Source organism: Balaenoptera ricei, chromosome 6, assembly GCF_028023285.1.
Source record: "Balaenoptera ricei isolate mBalRic1 chromosome 6, mBalRic1.hap2, whole genome shotgun sequence".
NCBI classification, from domain to species: Eukaryota; Metazoa; Chordata; class Mammalia; order Artiodactyla; family Balaenopteridae; genus Balaenoptera; species Balaenoptera ricei.
In genome coordinates, this window is record NC_082644.1 from 90,178,754 (window position 1) to 90,198,495 (window position 19,742).

At 37.5% G+C, this 19,742-nt stretch overlaps 1 protein-coding gene across 3 annotated transcripts in view; it reads left to right on the forward strand.

Annotated features, from left to right (window-relative positions):
• TGFBR1 (transforming growth factor beta receptor 1) overlaps positions 1–13,807 on the forward strand; it is a 68,141-nt gene extending 54,334 nt beyond the window's left edge. For all 3 annotated transcript variants that reach the window (XM_059925162.1, XM_059925163.1, XM_059925164.1), the window contains exons 7-9: positions 5,312–5,436; positions 6,443–6,573; positions 9,531–13,807. In XM_059925162.1, coding sequence (XP_059781145.1) covers positions 5,312–5,436; positions 6,443–6,573; positions 9,531–9,656 — 382 coding nt within the window. In that variant the 3' untranslated portion in view covers positions 9,657–13,807. The remainder of the gene's footprint in view (positions 1–5,311; positions 5,437–6,442; positions 6,574–9,530) is intronic.
• Positions 13,808–19,742: the final 5,935 nt, after the last annotated feature.

A 19,742-nucleotide genomic window follows, 5' to 3' on the forward strand; every position in this document is an offset into this window, starting at 1 on the left:
CAATAAGAACCTACTGTGTAGCACAACGAACTCTAGTCAGTACTCTGTGATAACCTATATGGGTAAAGAATCTTAAAAAGAATGGATATATGTATATATATTAACTGAACCACTTTGCTGTACACCTGAAACTAACACAACATTGTAAATCAACTATACCCAAGTATAAAATAAAAAATTAAATTAAAAAATAAGAATAAAAATATACTCTCTCTCAAAAAAAGAGATCTCTCAATATCCTGTGGTAAACCATAATGGAAAAGAATATGAAAAGGAATATATATATATATATGTATGTATGTATATCTGAATCACTTTGCTGTACAGTAGAAATTACAACAATACTTGAATAAAATAAATTTTTTTAAATAGAAAAAAAGACAGAGTGGCAGATTTGATAGAAAAAAACAAGAGCCTACAATATGCTGCCTACAAGAGACCCACTTTAGGGCAAAGGACACACACAGATTGAAAGTGAGGGGATGGAAAAAGATTTCATGCAAATGGAAATGAAAAGAAAGGGGAGGTTGCAATACTCAGACAAAATAGACTTTCAAACAAAGGCCATAAAGAAAGGACACTATATAATGATAAAAGGATCAATACAGGAAGAGGATTTTATACTTGTCAACATATATGCACCTAATAATATAGGAGTACCTAAATACATAAAACAAATACTAACAGACATAAAGGGAGAAATTGATGGGAATACAGTAATAGTAGGAGACTTTAACACCCCATTCACATCAATGGACATATCTTCTAGACAGAAAATCAGTAAGGCAACAGAGTTCCTAAATGACACAATAGAACAGTTAGGCTTAATTGACATTTTCAGGACATTACATTAAAAAAAAAAAAAAACCCAGAATAAACATTCTTTTCAAGTGCACATGGAACATTCTCTAGGATTGACCACATTACTAGGGCATAAAACAAGCCTCAACAAATTTAAGAGTATAGAAATTATCTCAAACATCTTTTCTGACCACAATGGCATGAAACTAGAAATCAACCACAGAAAAGAAATGAGAAAAAATAAAAGATTACATGGAGACTCAACAGCATGCTACTAAAAAACCAATGGGTCAATGATGAAATCAGAGAGGAAATTAAAAAATACCTTGAGGGACTTACCTGGTGGTCCAATGGGTAAGGCGCCGCACTCCCAATGCAGGGGGTCTGGATTCAATCCCTGGCCAGGAAACTAGATCCCACATGCATGCTGCAACTAAGAAGTCTGCATGCTGTAACTAAGAAGTCCGCAAGCCGCAACTAAGTCCGCATGCCACAACTAAGAAGTCCGCATGCCACAACTAAGAAGTCTGCATGCCACAACTAAAGATGCTGCGTGCCACAGCTAAGACCCAGCGCAGCCAAAATAAATAAAATGAATAAATAAAATAAATATTTAAAAAAATACCTTGAGACAGATGACAATGAAAACACAACCATACAAAATCTATGGGATGCAGCAAAAGCAGTTCTTAGAGAGAAGTTCGTAGCAACACAGACCTTGCTCAAAAAACAAGAAAAATCTCAAACATCCTAACCTACTACTTAAAAGAATTAGAAAAAAGGAGAACAAACAAAACCTGAAAGTCAGCAGAAGGAAGGAAGTAATAAAGATCAGAGGAAAAAATAAGAGATTTTAAATAAAATAGAGATTTTTTTAAAAAATAGAAAAAAATCAATACAGCCAAGAGCTGGTTCTTTGAAAGGATAATCAAAATTGACAAACCTCTGGCCAGGCTCACCAAGAAGAAAAGAGAGAGAATGCAAATAAAGTAAATGAAAAAGGAGACATAACAACTGATACTGCAGAAATAAAAAAAAACCATAAGGGAATACTGTGAACAATTATATGCCAACAAATTTGACAACCTAGAAGAAATGGACAAGTTTCTAGAAACATACAGCCCACCAAAATTGAATCCAAAAGAAATAGATACATACAGCTGATTCACTTTGTTGTAGAGCAGAAACTAACAACATTATAAAGCAGTTACATTCCAATAAAATAGATAATTTGAACAGACTGATCATTAGAGGTGAAACGATCTGTAATTTAAAAACTCCCTACAGGGCTTCCCTGGTGGCGCAGTGGTTGAGAATCTGCCTGCCAATGCAGGGGACACGGGTTCGAGCCCTGGTCTGGGAAGATCCCACATGCCACGGAGCAACTGGGCCCGTGAGCCACAATTACTGAGCCTGCGCGTCTGGAGCCTGTGCTCCGCAACAAGAGAGGCCGCGATGGTGAGAGGCCCACGCACCGCGATGAAGAGTGGTCCCCACTTGCCGCAACTAGAGAAAGCCCTCACACAGAAACGAAGACTCAACACAGTCATAAATAAATAAATAAATAAATAAATAAATAAATAAATAAAAGAACGTGAATTTCTAAAAAAAATAAAAATAAAAAATAAAAACTCCCTACAAACAAAAGTCCAGGACCAAATGGCTCCACAGGTGAATTCTACTATACAAAGAACTTACATCGATCCTTCTGACTCTTCCAAAAATTGAAGAGGAGAGAACACTCCCAAAGACATTCTATGAAGCCACCATCACCCTGATACCAAAACCAGACAAATACACCAGCAAAAAAGAAAATTACAGGCCAATATCATTGATGAATATAGATGCAAAATTTCTCAACAAAATATTAGCAAACTGAATCCAAAAACACACAAAAAAGATCATACACCATGACCAAGTGGGATTCATTGCAAGTTCACAAGGATGGTTCAGCATTCACAAATCAACGTGATACACCACATGAACAAAAGAAAAGACAAAAACTGCATGATTGTCTCAATAGATGCAGAAAAAGCATTTGACAAAATTCCATTCATGATAAAAAAAACTCTTACCAATGTAGGTACAGAGGGAACATATCTCAACATAACAAAAGCTATTTATGACAAACCCACAGCCAATATAATACTCAGTGGTGAAAAGCTGAAAGCCTTCCCACTAAAATCTGGAACAAGACAAGGATGTCCACTCTCACCTCTTCTATTCAACATGGTATTGGTAGTCCTAGCCACAGCAATCAGACAAGAAAAAGAAATAAAAGGTATCCAAATTGGAAGGGAAGAGGTAAAGTTGTCATTATATGCAGATAACATGATTCTATATATAGAAAACCCTAAAGACTCCACACAGAGATTACTAGAACTGATAAATGAATTCAGCAAGGTAGCAGGATACAAGATTAACGTACAGAAACTGGTTGCATTTCTTTACACTAACAATGAAACATCAGGAAGGGAATGTTAAAAAAAAAAAACCAATACCTTTCAAAATTGCACCCTCAAAAATAAAACACTTAGGGATAAACCTGCCCAAGGAGGTGAAAGACTTGAGAACTCTAAAACATTAATAAAGGAAACTGAAGATGATTCAAAGAAATGGAAAGCTATCCCATGCACTTGGATTGGAAGAATATTGTTAAAATGGCCATACTACCCAAAGCAACCTACAGATTTAATGCAGTCCCTACCAAATTAACTCATGACGTTTTTCACAGAACTAGAATAATCCTAAAATTTATATGGAACCATAAAAGACCCAGAATTGTCAAAGCAATCCTGAAGAAAAAGAACAAAGCAGGAAGCATAACCCTCCCAGACTTCAGACAATACTACAAAGCTACAGTAATCAAAACAGCATGGTATTGGCACAAAAACAGACATATGGATCAATGGAACAGAATAGAGAGCCCACAGATAAACCCACACCACTACAGTCAATTAATCTTCAACAAAGGAGACAATAATATACAATGGGAAAAAGACTCTCCTTCAGCAAGTGGTGTTGGAAAAGTTGGACAGCTGCATGTAAATCGATGAAGTTAGAACACACCCTCTCGCCATACACAAAAATAAACTCAAAGTGGCTTGAAGACTTAAACATAAGACATGACACCAAAAACTCCTGGAGGAGAACACAGGCAAAACACTCTCTGACATAAATCACACCAGTGTTTTTTAGGTCAGTCTCCCTAGGCAGTAGAAATAAAAACAAACAAATGGGACCTAGTCAAACTTCCAAGCTTTTGCACAGGAAAGGAACCATTAAAGAAAAGACAAGCTACAGAATGGGAGAAAATATTTGCAAACGATGCGACTGAGAAGGGCTTAATTTCCAAAATATACAAACAGCTCATACAACTCAACAACAACAACAAAACAACCCAATCAAAAAATGGGCAGAAGACCTAAATGGGCATTTCTCCAGGGAGGAAATACAAATGGCCAATAGGCACATGAAAAGATGCTCAATTTCCACTAATTATTAGAGAAATGCAAATCAAAACTACAGTGAGGTACTACCTCACACTGGTCAGAATGGCCATCATTAAAAACTCTACAAATAAAAAATGCTGGAGAGGATGTGGAGAAAACAGAACCCTCCACTGTTGGTGGGAATAATGTAAGTTGATACAGCCACTATGGAGAACAGTATGGAGAAAACTAAAAACAGAATTATCATATGACCCAGCAATCCCACTGCTGGGCATATGTCCAGAAAAAACTGTAATCCAAAAAGATACATGCACCCCTGTGTTCATACCAGCACTATTTACAATAGCCAAAACATGGAAACAACCTAAATGGCCATCGACAGATGAATGGATAATGAAGATGTGGTACATAGATACAATGGAATACTGCTCAGCCATGAAAAAGAACAAAATAATGCCATTTGCAGCAACATGGATGCAATTAGAGATTATCATACTAAGTGAAGCAAGTCAGAAAGAGAAAGACAAATACCATATGATATCACTTATATGTGGAATCTAAAATATGACACAAATAATCCTATCTACAAAACAGAAACAGATTCAGGGACAAAGAGAACAGACTTGTGGTTGCCAAGGGGGAGGGGGTTGGGAGAAGGATGGAGTGGGAGGTTGGGGTGAGCAGGTGTAAGCTATTGTATGTGGAATGGATAAACAACAACGTCCTACTGTATAGAACGGAGAACTATATGCAGTATCCTATGATAAGCCATAATGGGAAAGAATATCTAAATAAGAATGTGTATATATATATATATGCATAACTGAATTTCTGCTGTATAGCAAAGTGATTAACACAATATTGTAAATCAACTATACTTCAATTAAAAAAATTTTTTTTTAATTTAAAAAACAGCAGAAGCATAGTGAAAGGGGGAAAAGGTCAAAATTAATATTGACCCTCCCCCCACATCCCTGCCCAGGAGTAAAAAAAGTTTATGAAACAGTTTAAAAGTAATATCACTATTACATAAAATAAAATGCTGACTTCTTTTTTAGGTACATGGCCCCTGAAGTTCTAGATGATTCCATAAATATGAAACACTTTGAATCCTTCAAACGTGCTGACATCTATGCAATGGGACTAGTATTCTGGGAAATAGCTCGACGATGTTCCATTGGTGGTAAATCTCTCTCCCCTCCCCCAACATTTTGTTATGAACAAGTTGTTCAAGAATTGCCTTTTTTATTGAATGAAATTGTTTACCTGGTGATCACTGAGAGTGCCAGAAAAAATGAAAGAGATAAATGACATGACATGCTTTATCCTAGTGTATAGTTTTATCCTAATACACAGCTTTATTCCAGTGTAGTCTTTTTCTATTTCCACTTGAATTTTGGGAAGCAACAGAAACCAACCCCTTGTTATCTTGGAATATAGATATTTAGAATGGATGACTACTTGAGAGGCCACCCAGGAAGCTATTTCTAGCATGTACCTGAGCCAGACTGATTTTTTTCCCCTGAGATTGTGGTTTTCTCAATATTGAGAGCTGGAAATTACATATACAGAATACATATACTGCGCTGCATTACTTTTTTAAAGTAAGTTTGTGTTAGACTGAGCACTTTCAATGTTTACTTGAGAAATAGTCTCTTATCCTTGAGGACCAGGCTCACCTGAGACTAGTGCCTCAGGTTTTTGAGGCAGTGAGGGGTGGAGTAGCAAGTAGGACAGGTTATTGACAGACGCAAGTAGAGGAAGGGACTTGCACCTCAGGCTTGCCTTGTAAGATTCACACCTTAGTGATAGAGTGTGTATCCCCGTACCAACTGAGAGGCTGTGCACTTGTAGAATAAAAGGTTTCATTTCTTGCGCATTAGGGTTCTGGGAGAAAATGTCAATCTGGTCATCACAGCTCATAGTTAACCATCATTAAAATAGCCTTTGCTGATCCCATGGTGATACTTAGTTTCAAGGTGTGGGCTCAGTACTGACTCAGGGAGGTGGGTTGTTGATGCAGACGTGGATGAGAGACTGCAGTCTGTAAGCTGTGTTCCACTTACCTGATTTAGTAATGGGACACTGTAACAGGACTCTCAGCTGTTCCTTTTCTGTCTGGTCAAAGAATGCTCTGAGATTATCTGAGTAAATCCTTCCAAATAGATTTTTTTTCTCTACCAATGTAGGAATTCATGAAGATTACCAGCTGCCTTATTATGATCTTGTACCTTCTGATCCATCAGTTGAAGAAATGAGAAAAGTTGTTTGTGAACAGAAGTTAAGGCCAAATATTCCAAACAGATGGCAGAGCTGTGAAGTGAGTATTTATTTTTGATACTACACAGTTCTTTAAACTGCTTCTGGTTAGTAAGTGGAAATTTGCTACTTTTCTTTAAGGAAAACAGACATTAAGAATTCCCATTCCTCAGTGAGTAAAAACAGAATAATTTGTTTTTCATGTTCAATTTTAAGTATATTGAAAGGGCTGTGGAACATTTTCAGTGGCCATTAGTGTATCAGAACAGTGTTTAGATCTGCCAATGAAACAAGGCTCCTACATTTTTAATTAAAGCTTCCCTTCAATCAGGGCAGCCCAGAATGGTGGGATGAGTGCTGGATGGAATTAGGAGGCCTGTATTCTAGATCAGCCTGGCTACCATTTCAGAGTCTGACTTTGGGCAAACCACTTCTGTTCTCTGGACCTTAATATGCCTTTTTGTAAAATGAGGGATTTGGATGATTATGAAGATGGTTCAGATGATTTTACATTTTATTCATCTCACTGCCTATGTGACTATTCACCAGGAATTTGGGGAAAGTGCTTTCTAGCAGTGTCTGAGCTTTTCAATCCCAGCTCTTACAAAAAGTTTTAGAAATATTTTTGTAGTTGTACCTTTAAAGAATTCATAAGAAAAATTTTATTTAATCTGTCCTAAAATGCTAGCTGTTACTATTATAATACTATTATAATATTGGTGAAACAAAGCATTTCCCTCCAGATTTGATGTTTTGTAGTTTAGGAAGAATAAAAAGCTGGTTACTTAAGTAGTTGATTTTACATCTTAAAATAATGTAGGCCTCAGTAGACACCTTTGACATCAAGAGAGTTCCTTGGTTACCTCCAAATCAAGTATCCAGGCCCAGATAAAATATATTGTGTGCTCACAGAATCTGCATGTTTTAACGAATGGAATTGGGCTAGATCTCGTCTTTTAAAAATTTGATCTTGATACTACAAAGCATTTACAAATTGGAATTACTCATGTACTCATTCAGTGATTAGAGCAGATTAGTATTAAACAGATGGCTTTTTAAGCATGAAGGAAAGTTAGCAGTTAACATTAAAAATGCACATGCAATTTGCACTTACTGTCACAGCATGCTGAATTAATGCCATCACTGGCATTTTTGTTTTTTTCTCCATTTGGCTAGTTTTCTATGTACTTATCACTAACTCAATCTTTCACTTTTCTAGGGTTTTACAAATCTCCTCTCAATAGCTGAAACACATCAAGAATTTGAAACTGATAGGATACCTACAGAAGCATCTTCAGAACCCTCTGACTTTTTCCAGTCTGGACTGGGTGTTCTCTAGGCCAGCTTTCATCTTGGGATATCCCTCACCTTTCATCTGTGATTCCCTTTGCCTCTTTTATGATGAATCCTCCTTCCTGGATCCCACATCTTCCTGTTTCTTGGTTTACTCATTTTCCCCCTCTTTCAGCTCTCTGCTCAGATGTTACCTTGTCAGTGAGACATTACCTCTCAACCTATTTAAAATAGCACCTTCCCTCCCTGGCATATTTTATCTCCTTCTCTAAACGATGTTTCTCCTTAGCACTTAACCACTGACAGTCCATGTATTTTGCTTATTTATTAATTATATGCTTTAGCCTTCTAGAATATCAGCTTTATGAGAGCAGAAATTTTGTCTGTTAGCTCACTGCTGTTAGTTCCCTAACACCTAGGATGGTTATCTAGTAGATTATAGGCACTCAGTTTGTTGGATGAATTTATGTATGGGCTGGGCCCTTGGTCATTTTTATCTGGAAACAAATGTTCATTTCTAGGGAATTTTCCTCAAGTATTTCCTTGATGTGTTCCTTTCCATTTTCCTCTGTTCTTTTTGTTCAACTCTGGTTATGAATGTAGATGTCCTGAACAGGCATTCTAATTTTCTTATCTTTTCCCTCCTATTATCCATCTCTTTGGGGGTTTTTTCTCAACTTTCTGGGAGATGTATCAGCTTTTGAGTTTATTATTATTATTATTATTCAGGTGTATCTTCTAGTTCTGTAAAGCTTTTCTAAACCCAAACAAAAACCAAAAAATTATCAATAAGTCCAATATCAATGTTTTCTTTTATCTCTTTGAGGATATTAATGATAGATTGTTGATACTGTCTTCTTTCTATACACCTTCTGTTTTCTCCAAGGTGCTTTTTTCTGTTTGTGTCAACTTCTGCATTTCATATTACTTTCCTCAAATGTTTGATCAAGCTCATACTCTTCACGTATAAAAGGGGCACTGAAAGCTGATGGGAAGCTTTGTGCACACGAATGGAGCTTATCATCATCAACTGTGATGTGAGCGTGATGTAACTGGGTTGCTTCCTTGGGGAACCACTGACGTCAGTCTCTTCAGGTTTTTCCTCTTGGGCGAAAGACTCTTCCAGTCTCTTACCTGGAGGAGTATGTAAAGTCAGTGGCTGTGTTTTCAGAAGAAAGTTTATGGTCTTAGCGTTCAGTGTGTTGTCAGTGTGGAACTTCGCCATGTTCCCCAAGACAGAAATCTCTGTTCTACTCTCTCAGGTGCGAACCTCTCGTCTTCTGCTGGGGTGGGAGTGGGGCAAGTCACCCAGCTGTGTGAGGTTGGGGGCGGGGCAGCTATCTGGGGTTCTGGCTCCTTTGGCTGATCCTATTTTTAGCCTGAACTTCACCCCAGGGGTACTTGATGCAGTTAATTCCTCAGTTCTGGGGGGCATTTCATGGTGAGTCAGGTTCCTTCTTTGCCTTGAACAACTCTGCTTTAGTATTCAGCCTTTTCAGTCTGCAAAGTAAATCACCCCTTGTCCATCTGGTTTCCAGCTGCTGGCACCAGTACCCTGTTGATGGGTATTTAGGTCATTTCTACTCATTTGCTATTACAAGTAATGCTGAAACAGAAATACTTGTATGTATGTTATTTAAAAAGAAAATGTACAGGTAAAGATTATTATCCAGATCAGTTAAAAGTGGTGCATGCGTTAATGATCTTTCTTGTCTTTTCTTGTAGGCCTTGAGAGTGATGGCTAAAATTATGAGAGAATGTTGGTATGCCAATGGAGCAGCTAGGCTTACAGCTCTGCGGATTAAGAAAACATTGTCACAGCTCAGTCAGCAGGAAGGCATCAAAATGTAAATTCGGCGGCTTTGCCTGAACTCTACTTTTTCTTCAGATCTGCTCCTGGGTTTTAATTTGGGAGGTCAGTTGTTCTACCTCACTGAGAGGGAACAGAAGGATATTGCTTCCTTTTGCAACAATGTAATAAGGTCAATTAAAAACATCCCAGGATTTCTGTGGACCCAGGAAACAGCCATGTGGGGTCCTTTCTGTGCACTATGAACGATTCTTTCCCAGGACAGTTACAAAATGTTGTGTGGTCTACCTTTATTTTATATTAACACAAAACTTTTTTTTAAATGATTGCTGGTCTTAACTTTAGGTAACTCTGCTGTGCTGAAGATCATCTTTAAGGGTAAAGGAGCTGAATTGCTGAGTTATATGAAACATTTCTTATTTTTAAAGAAAGTGATTTACTCCTGGTTAGTACATTCTCAGAGGATTCTGAACCACTAAAGAGTTTCCTTGATGCAGACTTTGAATGTACTGTTCTATAATTTTCAGGATCTTAAAACTAACACTTATAAAACTCTTATCTTGAGTCTAAAAAATGACCTCATATAGTAGTGAGGAACATAATTTATGCAATTGTATTTTGTATATTATTATTGTTCTTTCACATATTCAGAACATTACATGCCTTCAAAACGGGATTGTACTATACCAGTAAGTGCCACCTCTGTGTCTTTCTAATGGAAATGAGTAGAACTGCTTAAAGTCTGTCTCTGTGTGTTAAAACGTGTAGTGTTTTAATTCAAAAGTTTATTTACCTGGATAACCCAGACTTTTTCTGTTTTGTTTTTTGGAAGAGTTTTTCTGGTATGTCATTTGGTATTCCATTTTGAAAATGCCTTTTTCCTACCAAAATGTGCTTAAACCACTAAAGAAATGAAGTGGCATTAATTGGTAAATTGTTATCATGGTCATGTTTGAATATTCTCACGTCAAGCTTTTGCATTTTAATTGTGTTATCTAAGTATACTTTAAAAAAATCAAGTGGCACTCTAGATGCTTATAGTACTTTAATAATTTAAAATCTGTAGCATACAGACTAATTTTTCTAAAAGGGAAAGTTTGTCTAGCTGCTTGTGAAAAGTTGTGTGGCATTCTGTAAGCCATTTTTTTTCTTTATCTGATCAAAGACAGTGTTATTTTTTTAAGAAATGAACTACGTTTAAAATTAGAATATGGTTAATGTTAAATAACAGGCCTTTTTCTTGGAAAGTAAAGGTAGTTAATAATTTGAATAGATAACAGTGTGTTAGAGAGTCACATTTGTTGTGTAGGAGTCAACGTTCTGTGGATTTTCTGTCTTTGTACCTAAGGTTAGAGTTAGTGTGGTTTTGAGGTCTCACTACACTTTGAGGAAGGCAGCTTTTAATTCAGTCTTTCCTTCTCTGTGCAGATACTGCAAATGCCTAATTCACATGGTTATGGAATGAATTCGGTGCACCCTTGATCTTTGGGAAAGTGGTAGCTAAGGAATATTCTGAGGAGAGGTTCTCCATTTACAGATGTTTTCGGTCAAATTAAATGTTTAAAGCAAATTTGTCACGGTCTTCTCACATTAAGTTGAAACTAGCTTATAATAACTGGTTTTACTTCCAGTGCTAAAAAGTCTGCAAGATTTTTACAGTTTTCGAAGTCCTCTTTATCACTGTGATCTTAATCTGGGGGTGGGGGTGGGGAACCTATCATAGCTGTGAGGCAAGACATTCACCTTATAGTGCTATCAATTTCCTGATGAAAGGGTCAGAATAACCTGTACAGTATTTTGGTAAGAGATAGTGGCCATTTATGCTGACTGAGCTGCATTCTGTTAATGTCTTATCTCTTATACATAGAACAAATCTGAAAGACTATTTGGTCTTAAAGCCAAAGTAATTTCAGAATGAATGACATATTACATAGGAATTTAGTGTCAATTTCATGTGTTTAAAAACATCATGAGGAAAATATGTTTAGAGGTTAATATTTTGAGTCCAAATTTGAGGGTTTTTTGTAGTTACCATGATTTCATCAAAGCAAATGAGTGAGTTGGAGAGGTTTGTTTTTTATAATTGTGTTATATTTCCTGTTTAATAATCTCTAGCTCTATAATCAGGTACTTTAAAATTTTTTTTGGCCATTTACAAGCCTACCAGATCTGCTTTATGAAATCCAGGGGACCAATGCATGTTAATCACTAAAGCTATTTTTATATAATTTTAAGAACATACCAAAAGTTCTTCTCTGATTTAAAGTTGTGATACATGATTTCTCACTTTCATACAAGGTAATCAACTTTTGCTGAAGATATTCTTTATTAAGTCAAAAAATAAGTTACAATTTTACTGTTCTTGCCTAAATGTATAAAATGTACTTTTGATGAATCAGGGAATTTTTTAAAAGTTGGAATTTAGTTCTAAATTGGGTTTACATGTTACTCTAGCTAATTCCATTTTTTTGGCTAATGATGGTTTGATAACGCCAATTGGCTAGTATTGAAAATGAAAGTAACTTAAAAGATTTATAGATCATGATTACTGTGGCTATAACTGCAGAAAAATTTGAGAATTAATTTTATTATTTAAAAACACAAACCTTTGTTTATACTGCCTATCTTCAGATGCTCACTTTCCAAGTTTCAACTTGGCTAAAATATACCTTCAGGCAAATTATCTGTCCACGTCCACTTTGTTAGTATCCCCAGAGGAACGGGGATGGGGGTCAGGTATGACCTAGTGGGGTGTAGACATTCCTGGTCCTTTCTTCATATCTCAGCTCTCTCTCTCCCAAACTGCCTTCCTGCTGGTCCCTGACTCAGAGTGGGATGGCAACAAGGTGGTAGCTGTGGCAATGAAGCAGTAGCCAGTTGTATCTTCCATAGGACAGGGTAAGGTCCAAAGAGCTGAGCCTCTAGTTATGCTGTAATGATAGTGCTCAGGAAGTGCCTTGAGTCAGGATACAGTGCCATGGTCATCAAGAATTCCAAATTTCAGTTCTTAAAAAATTTCACTGGTCACTTGGCCATTTTGCAGCTCATGCATGAGTTACCTTTTTCCCCCCTCTACATTAAAGAACTGTCACATACAGAATATTTTGTAAAACAAAATGGCAAAGTGCTAATTAAAATGCACAACAAAATTAGTATTCCATTAGACATGTCATATCAAGAGTTTATTTTTACCCCTGCACTGAAAGAGTGGTTTTAAGTAAACTGTTTCTTGACCATGGCAGTGTTCTGGCTCCAGATGGTAGAGAGTCCAAATACTGGTTCTGTCACAGCTTGGCAGAAAATGCCAATTCAGATGTTTTTGAGAGTCTAAAGAATAGCTCATGACATGTACTACAGCTTCTTGAGTGTTTTGCAATGCTGGGATACCCATGGGCCCTCTCTCTAGAAATGCTGGACTTCTAGGACATTCTGAGGATTGTCAGTACATTTAAACTTTTCAACCCTATTATGCAGTCTTATTTGTAATTGTAAACTTTAAAAAATGTGGTTAATAACATTCAACCAGTTTCTTAAAGCTTAAAAAGAACTTCAGTGAATGTTTTTATTTTTAAATGAATTTTGTGAATTGAATATCATGAACCATGTTTTGATATCCCTTTTTCACATTGTGCCAATGGAATGGGGTGTTTGGTATTTCTTTATATGTCAAGGAGATGCTTCAAAATGTCAGTTGCTTTAAACTTAAATTACCTCTTGAGAGACCAAGGTACATTTACCTCATTGTATATATGATGTTTAATATTTGTCAGAGCATTCTCCAGGTTTGCAGTTTTATTTCTATAAAGTATGAGTATTATGTTGCTAAATTACTCAAATGGTACTGTATTGTTTATATTTGTACCCCAAATAACATCTATACTTTGATTTCTATATTTTATTGTATTTGTGCAAAATCCTTCTGGCTTTATCACTGTAATCTCTGGCCTATAAGATGTGTACAGAAAATGTCCATATAAATTTTCATTTAAGTTGGATGATTTTGAGAATCCTCTAAAGAGGAGAGAAAAACGAAAACTGCACTTCCCCATAAGTTTTTTTAAACTGTATATTGTATTTGTAGTAATATTCTGAATGAACTGTAAATAGGAAGTAGAAGAATAATGCTTATGTCAAGTCCTAACACTACAGTAGAAAAATGGAAGCAATGCAAATAAATTACTTTTTTTCCCAAGTGCTAGTGGCATAATTTAAAATAAAGTGTGTATATTGGAGTGAGCCATGCTGTTATGAATTGTAGTTGCTGTAAATAGAGACTAGAAGCTTTGGATGACTACCTGGTACAGGTTACAGTATCAGAACATGTTTGAGAAGTCCCCCACAGGTGCACACAGGTGCATCTGTGTGTGTGGAGGCTTCTTTCCACATGCTTGGAGGTAATTGATCTGTCAGTGGACAGGATGGGACATGTCTACATGTGAACTGCTTTGCCTCTGGCTCAGCAAATTTGCTAAGTTCGTGTTAAAGCGGTGTGAAAGTTTTTCGATGATTTTCAAAGGAAATTTAGAGAGTATTTTCACCTTCTAAGTTTTACCTTATTTTTCCTTCTTTTCCTAATTTAAGGATTTGTGAGAAATAATTTGTAGAAGTAAGTTTTGTTTGTTTTGTTTTGTTTTTTGTTTTTTTAAGTAGATTTGAACAGTCAGTCTCCTGGGAGTGAGAACTTGGCTGATAAGAGAGCTAAGGAAGGTAGTGGTAGAGAGGGGAGATGTTATCCCCAAGCCCTCGATGGACTCTGGGAGAGGTTTTGCAGATCAGATTGTTCTTGCATTAAAGACTAGTCACTTCAATTCAGAGACTGGCTTTAGGGATTTTTTTTTTCCTTCATAATAAAGACATATCACTAGGATGTAGAGCTTTTGTTGGAAGTTAGAAGAAAGTGAGATTATTTTTAAAACATCATAGATTCAGAGAAAGCAGAACTAGCTTTATCTCTTTATCACCTCTTCTGCCCCTGGGGTTTCATAATTTGGAGAAAGTGATTTTACATATATGGCCTGCAACTCTGCTTTTTTTGTTTCATAATTGAGGATTTAGAAAACAGTGGGGCTATTCCGAAAAAGTGAGTAGAAAATCTGATGTTACAAAAGCTAGGGCTCAGCCATGTATGACTTTTACGAGTTAGAAAATATTCAGTTAAATAATATTAAATCATTGTGGAAATAAAGGATTCTTAGTGTGAGTTAAAGAGAAATGGAAAAAAGAAGAAACTTAAGATGACTATTTTCTTTCCTATTATGAAAGAATAGAATTATAAGAAAGGGATATTGGCAACTTAAGTATTTCAAAGAAGGGAAAGGGACCCTAGACTGTTGAGAATTACAGGATTTGGATACAACTAAACCAGCTTTCAAAAATGAAGACCAAAAAAAAAAAGTGGCAAAATAAGACTAAAATGATTTGTTCCCTGTAGATCTACCTTACAGGAAATACTAAAAGAAATTCTTCAGAATGAAAATGATACCAGGTGGTAACTTGAATCCACAGAATGAAATAAAGAGTACTGGAAATGGGAAAGATAAAAGACTGTATAAATGTATTGCTGCTGTAACAAATTACTACAAATGTACTGACTTAAAATAACACCTACTTATGATGATGTCACATTTCTGAAGTCCAGGTATAAAGTGGCTCAGTTGGTTCTCTGCTGCATATTTCAGAAGTCCAAAAAAAAAAATCAATGCATTGGGTGTGCTACATTCCTTTCTGGAGGCTCAGGATGAATTGACTTCCAAGCTTATTCAGGTCGTTGGCAGAATTCAGTTCCATGTGGTTGTAGGACTGACATCCCCATTTCCTTGGGGACTGTCAGGCAGAGGTTGTTCTTCGCTTCTAGAAAGCACTTACATTCCTTGGTCCCCACTGCCATCTTCAAAGACAGCAAAAGCAGTTCCAGTCCTTCTCACACTTCATCTCTCTAATCTCCCCTTCTCTCCATCTTTCCTCTGCTTCTCCTTTCCACCGCATCTCTCTCCAATGGAATCTTCTACTTTCTTCTTCAGCTTTTCAGGGATCATGTGGTTACATTAGCCTAGATTATCCAGAAAGGCCCAATCTCCCTATTTAGTAACCTCAATTTCATTTGTAAAATCCTTTCACAGCAGAACCTTGATTGAATAAACAAAGGATGGGAATCTTGAGGAGACATCTGCCTACCACAATACGTGTTTTCTCTTTCAATGGCATGTTATTGTATGACACAAATAATAATACTGTATTGTTGGTTTTATTACACAGATGCAATGTACATTACAATAATAGCACAAAGCAGTGGGTAGGAAATGGAACTATACTGGAACAAAGGGCGATTCTGTATTTTATTGGAATTACATTAGTATTAATCTGAAGATTTTGGTTAATTAAAATACATACTGTAGTCCCTACAGCAACCACTAAAATACTCAAAATACAGTTTAAGAAAACAAATCTAAATGGCACACTAGGGACTTCCCTGGTGGTCCAGCAGTTAAGACTCCATGCTCCCAATGCAGGGGGCCCAGGTTCGATCCCTGGTTAGAGAACTAGATCCCGCATTCTGCAACCGAAAGATCCTGCATGCTGCAACCAAAAGATCCCACACGCCACAACGAAGATCCCGTGTACTGCAACTAAAAACCCGGCGCAGCCAAATAAATATTTTTTTAAAAAATGGCACACTAAATAATAACACAAAAGAAGGCAGCAATAGAAAGATGGAGATGCAAAAACATGAGACATTTAGAAAACATAGTAAAATGGTAGCCATAAATCTAACCATACCAATGATTTCATTAAATTTGATTCAAGTATTTAGTTCAATCATAAGGTAGAAACTGTCATAATGGATAAAAAAGCAAGACTTAACTATATGGTATCTACAAGAGACACTTTGGATTCAAAGACAAATAGTATAAAAGTATGGAAAAAAATATATACCATGCAAACAGAAACCATAGGGGAGCCAGAATGGATAATGTCAGACAAAGTGGGATTTGAAACAAATTACTAGAAATAGAGGACATTTCAAATGATAAAGGGTCAGTATATGAGGGAGATATGTTACCCAACCAAGCTTGGGTTCGCTCGCCTGCATGCGGTAAAGCCAATCTAGTGACACCAGGTTGTGGTGAAGGAAAGTACAGTGTTTATTGCAAGGCACCCAGTGTGGGGCCAAGCAAGAACGGGCAGCTCGTGCCCAAAAGACTCGAACTCCCCAGTGGATTTTAAGGAAGGGTTTTTAAAGACAAAGTGAGGGGGAGGGCCATAGGGTCAGCGATCAGTTCATGCATAATTCTGACTGGTTGGTGGTGAGGCAACAGGGTGATGTTTTGGGACTCTCAATCATCAACTTTCTGGTTCCCAATGGTCTGGGGTCTACATGCTTGTGGTCAGAATGCAGTTAACTTCTTCCAGCTGGTAGGGGTTTTAGTATCTGCAAAACAATTCATGGATATGCCTCAGGATATTATCTATAGCCCCTGAGGAGGAAATAAAGGTCCTTGACTCTGTCTTATATTATTTTGCCTTGCTTGACTGTTTTCTTTTGTTTCTGCATTTTCTCACTTCTGATTAAATTTGCCCTTTGGTACTTGGGGAAGGCCTTGGAGGCTAAAGCTTTTCTACAAAGAAGGGGTGGGGAACATGGGGGTCTGTCCCTGGGAGGGGACTGCAGGGTCCTGCTTGGTTTCAGATATAACAGCTATTAATGTATATGCACCTAAAAACAAATACATGGAGAAAAAAGTGACACAATTGAAGAAGAAGTGGACAATTCAGCAATGATATTTGGAGATTAATATCACATTCTCAATAATTGATAGAACAACTCGACAAAAAGCAAAAAAGAGAATGTCATCACCCAACTTGTCCTGACATGTGTAGACCAACCACCACAGCAGAACACACATTCTTTTCAAGTCCACATGGAACAGTCTCCAGGAAAGAGCACATACTATGCCATAAAACCCATTCATGATAAAAACCCAAACTAGGAATGTAAGGCACCTTCCTCAACCTAAGTGAAGAATTTTTTCAATCTATGAAAATCCCCCAGCTAATAAACTTAGTGATAAAAGAGAGCTTTTGTTCTGAAATCAGGAGCAAGCAAAAATATCCACTCATTTTTATGCAACACTGTAGTGGAGGTTCTATCCAGTTCCTGATCTCCCTTCCCCCAACCCCTGCCAAAGATTAAAGGCATTCAAATTTGAAAAAGTAAAACTATGCACAAATGACATGATCTTGTATGATCCTAAAGAATCCACAAAAAAGCTACTAGGATAAATTGCAAGGTTGTATGATACAAGATCAATATATAAAATCAATTGAAATTCTCTATTAGCAATGAGCAATCCTCTTAAAATTAAAAAACTTCCACGCACAATAGCATTAAGAATACAAGAATAAATTTCATTGAAAAATTATAAAAGTTTCTGAGAGGGTTTTCCCTGGTGGCACAGTGGTTAAGAATCCGCCTGCCAATGCAGGGGACATGGGTTCGAACCCTGGTCCGGGAAGATCCCACATGCCGCAGAGCAACTAAGCCCATGCGCCACAACTACTGAGCCCGTGGGCCACAACTACTGAAGCCTGCGTGCCTAAAGCCTGTGCTCTGCAACAAGAGAAGCCACTGCAATGAGAAGCCTGTGCAAGGCAACAAAGAGTAGCCCCCACTTGCCACAACTAAAGAAAGCCCACGTGCAGCAATGAAGACCCAATGGAGCCAAAAATAAATAAATTTATTTATTAAAAAAAAAAAAAGTTGCTGAGAGAAAGATCTAAATAAATGGAAAAACGTCCCATATTTGTGGACTAAAAGATTCAATACTCTTATAATGGTAATTCTCCCCAAATTGTTCTCTAGCTGCAACTCAATCCCTATCAATATTCCAGCAGGCTTTTTTGTTTGTTTAGAAATTGACAAGCTGATCCTAAGACTTGAATGGAAATACAAAGTATCTAAAACGGCCAGAATGATTTAAAAAAAAAAACAAAACTGAGGAATTACCCTACCCAATTTCAAACTTAAAAAGCTGCAATAATCAAGACAGTGCTTGCTGGCATCAGGATAGGCAGATAAAGCAATGGAACAGGATTAACAGTCCAGAAATAAACCCTTACATATATGAAAAATTGATTTGACATATGTGCCAAGACATTTCAATGTGAGAAAGATCAGTCTTCAATAAGTGGTGCTGGGACTACTGGATACCAATATGGAAAAAGAAATAAAAAGGACAGGAAGAGAGAGTTATTTAGACCCTTAGCTTATTATAGACCTAAAGATAAAAGCAAAGGCTGTACAACTTCTAGAAGAAAATGGGAGAAAATCTTCATGACCTTGGGTTAGGTAAAGACTTCAATGTGACACCAAAAGCAAAATTAAAACCATGTTGATAAATGACTTCAAAATTAAAATCTTTTGGGCTTAAAAATAATTACTGTTGGATGGGATCAAGGTGGTGGAGGGGTAGGACGTGAAGCTCACCTCCTCCCACAAAAACATTAAAAACACGCCTACAAGTAGAATGATTCACACAGAACATCTGCTGAATGCTACCAGAAGACCTCTGACTTCCAGAAAGGCAAGAAAACCTCCACGTAGCTGGGTAGAACAAAATGAAAAAGAAAGGAATTGGGACGGGGCCTGCACCCCAGGGAAGGAGCTGTGAAGGAGGAAAGGTTCCCGCACCCTGGGAAGCCCCTCACCAGCGGGGAGACCAGTCTGGATGGAGGGGGAGCTTCAGAGCCTAGAAGGAGAGTGCAGCAACCAGTCTGAGAATGGCAAAATGGGGAGTAATCTGCACAGAAGGTCGGCACCACCACCCTGCACTTCCCAGCATGAGATGCTCATCTGTCGGTGTGGGTGGGGGCTGGGGGCTGAAGCTCAGGCTTCAGAGGTCAGACCCAGGGAGAGGAGCAGGGTTGATTGCGAGGAGACAGCCTGAAGAGGCTGGTCTGTGGCAACTGAGGGTGTACTCAGAAGGAGCCTGGGCCCACCAGTGAGGCAAGGTGCCATTGTTGGGGGGCATACAAGGAGCGAGGTGGGACCACCATAAGGGCTTCTTTCCCTGTGAGTGCTCTCAGGCAATAGGACACCACCTACAGGAGCTCTGGGGGTGGGGGCAGGT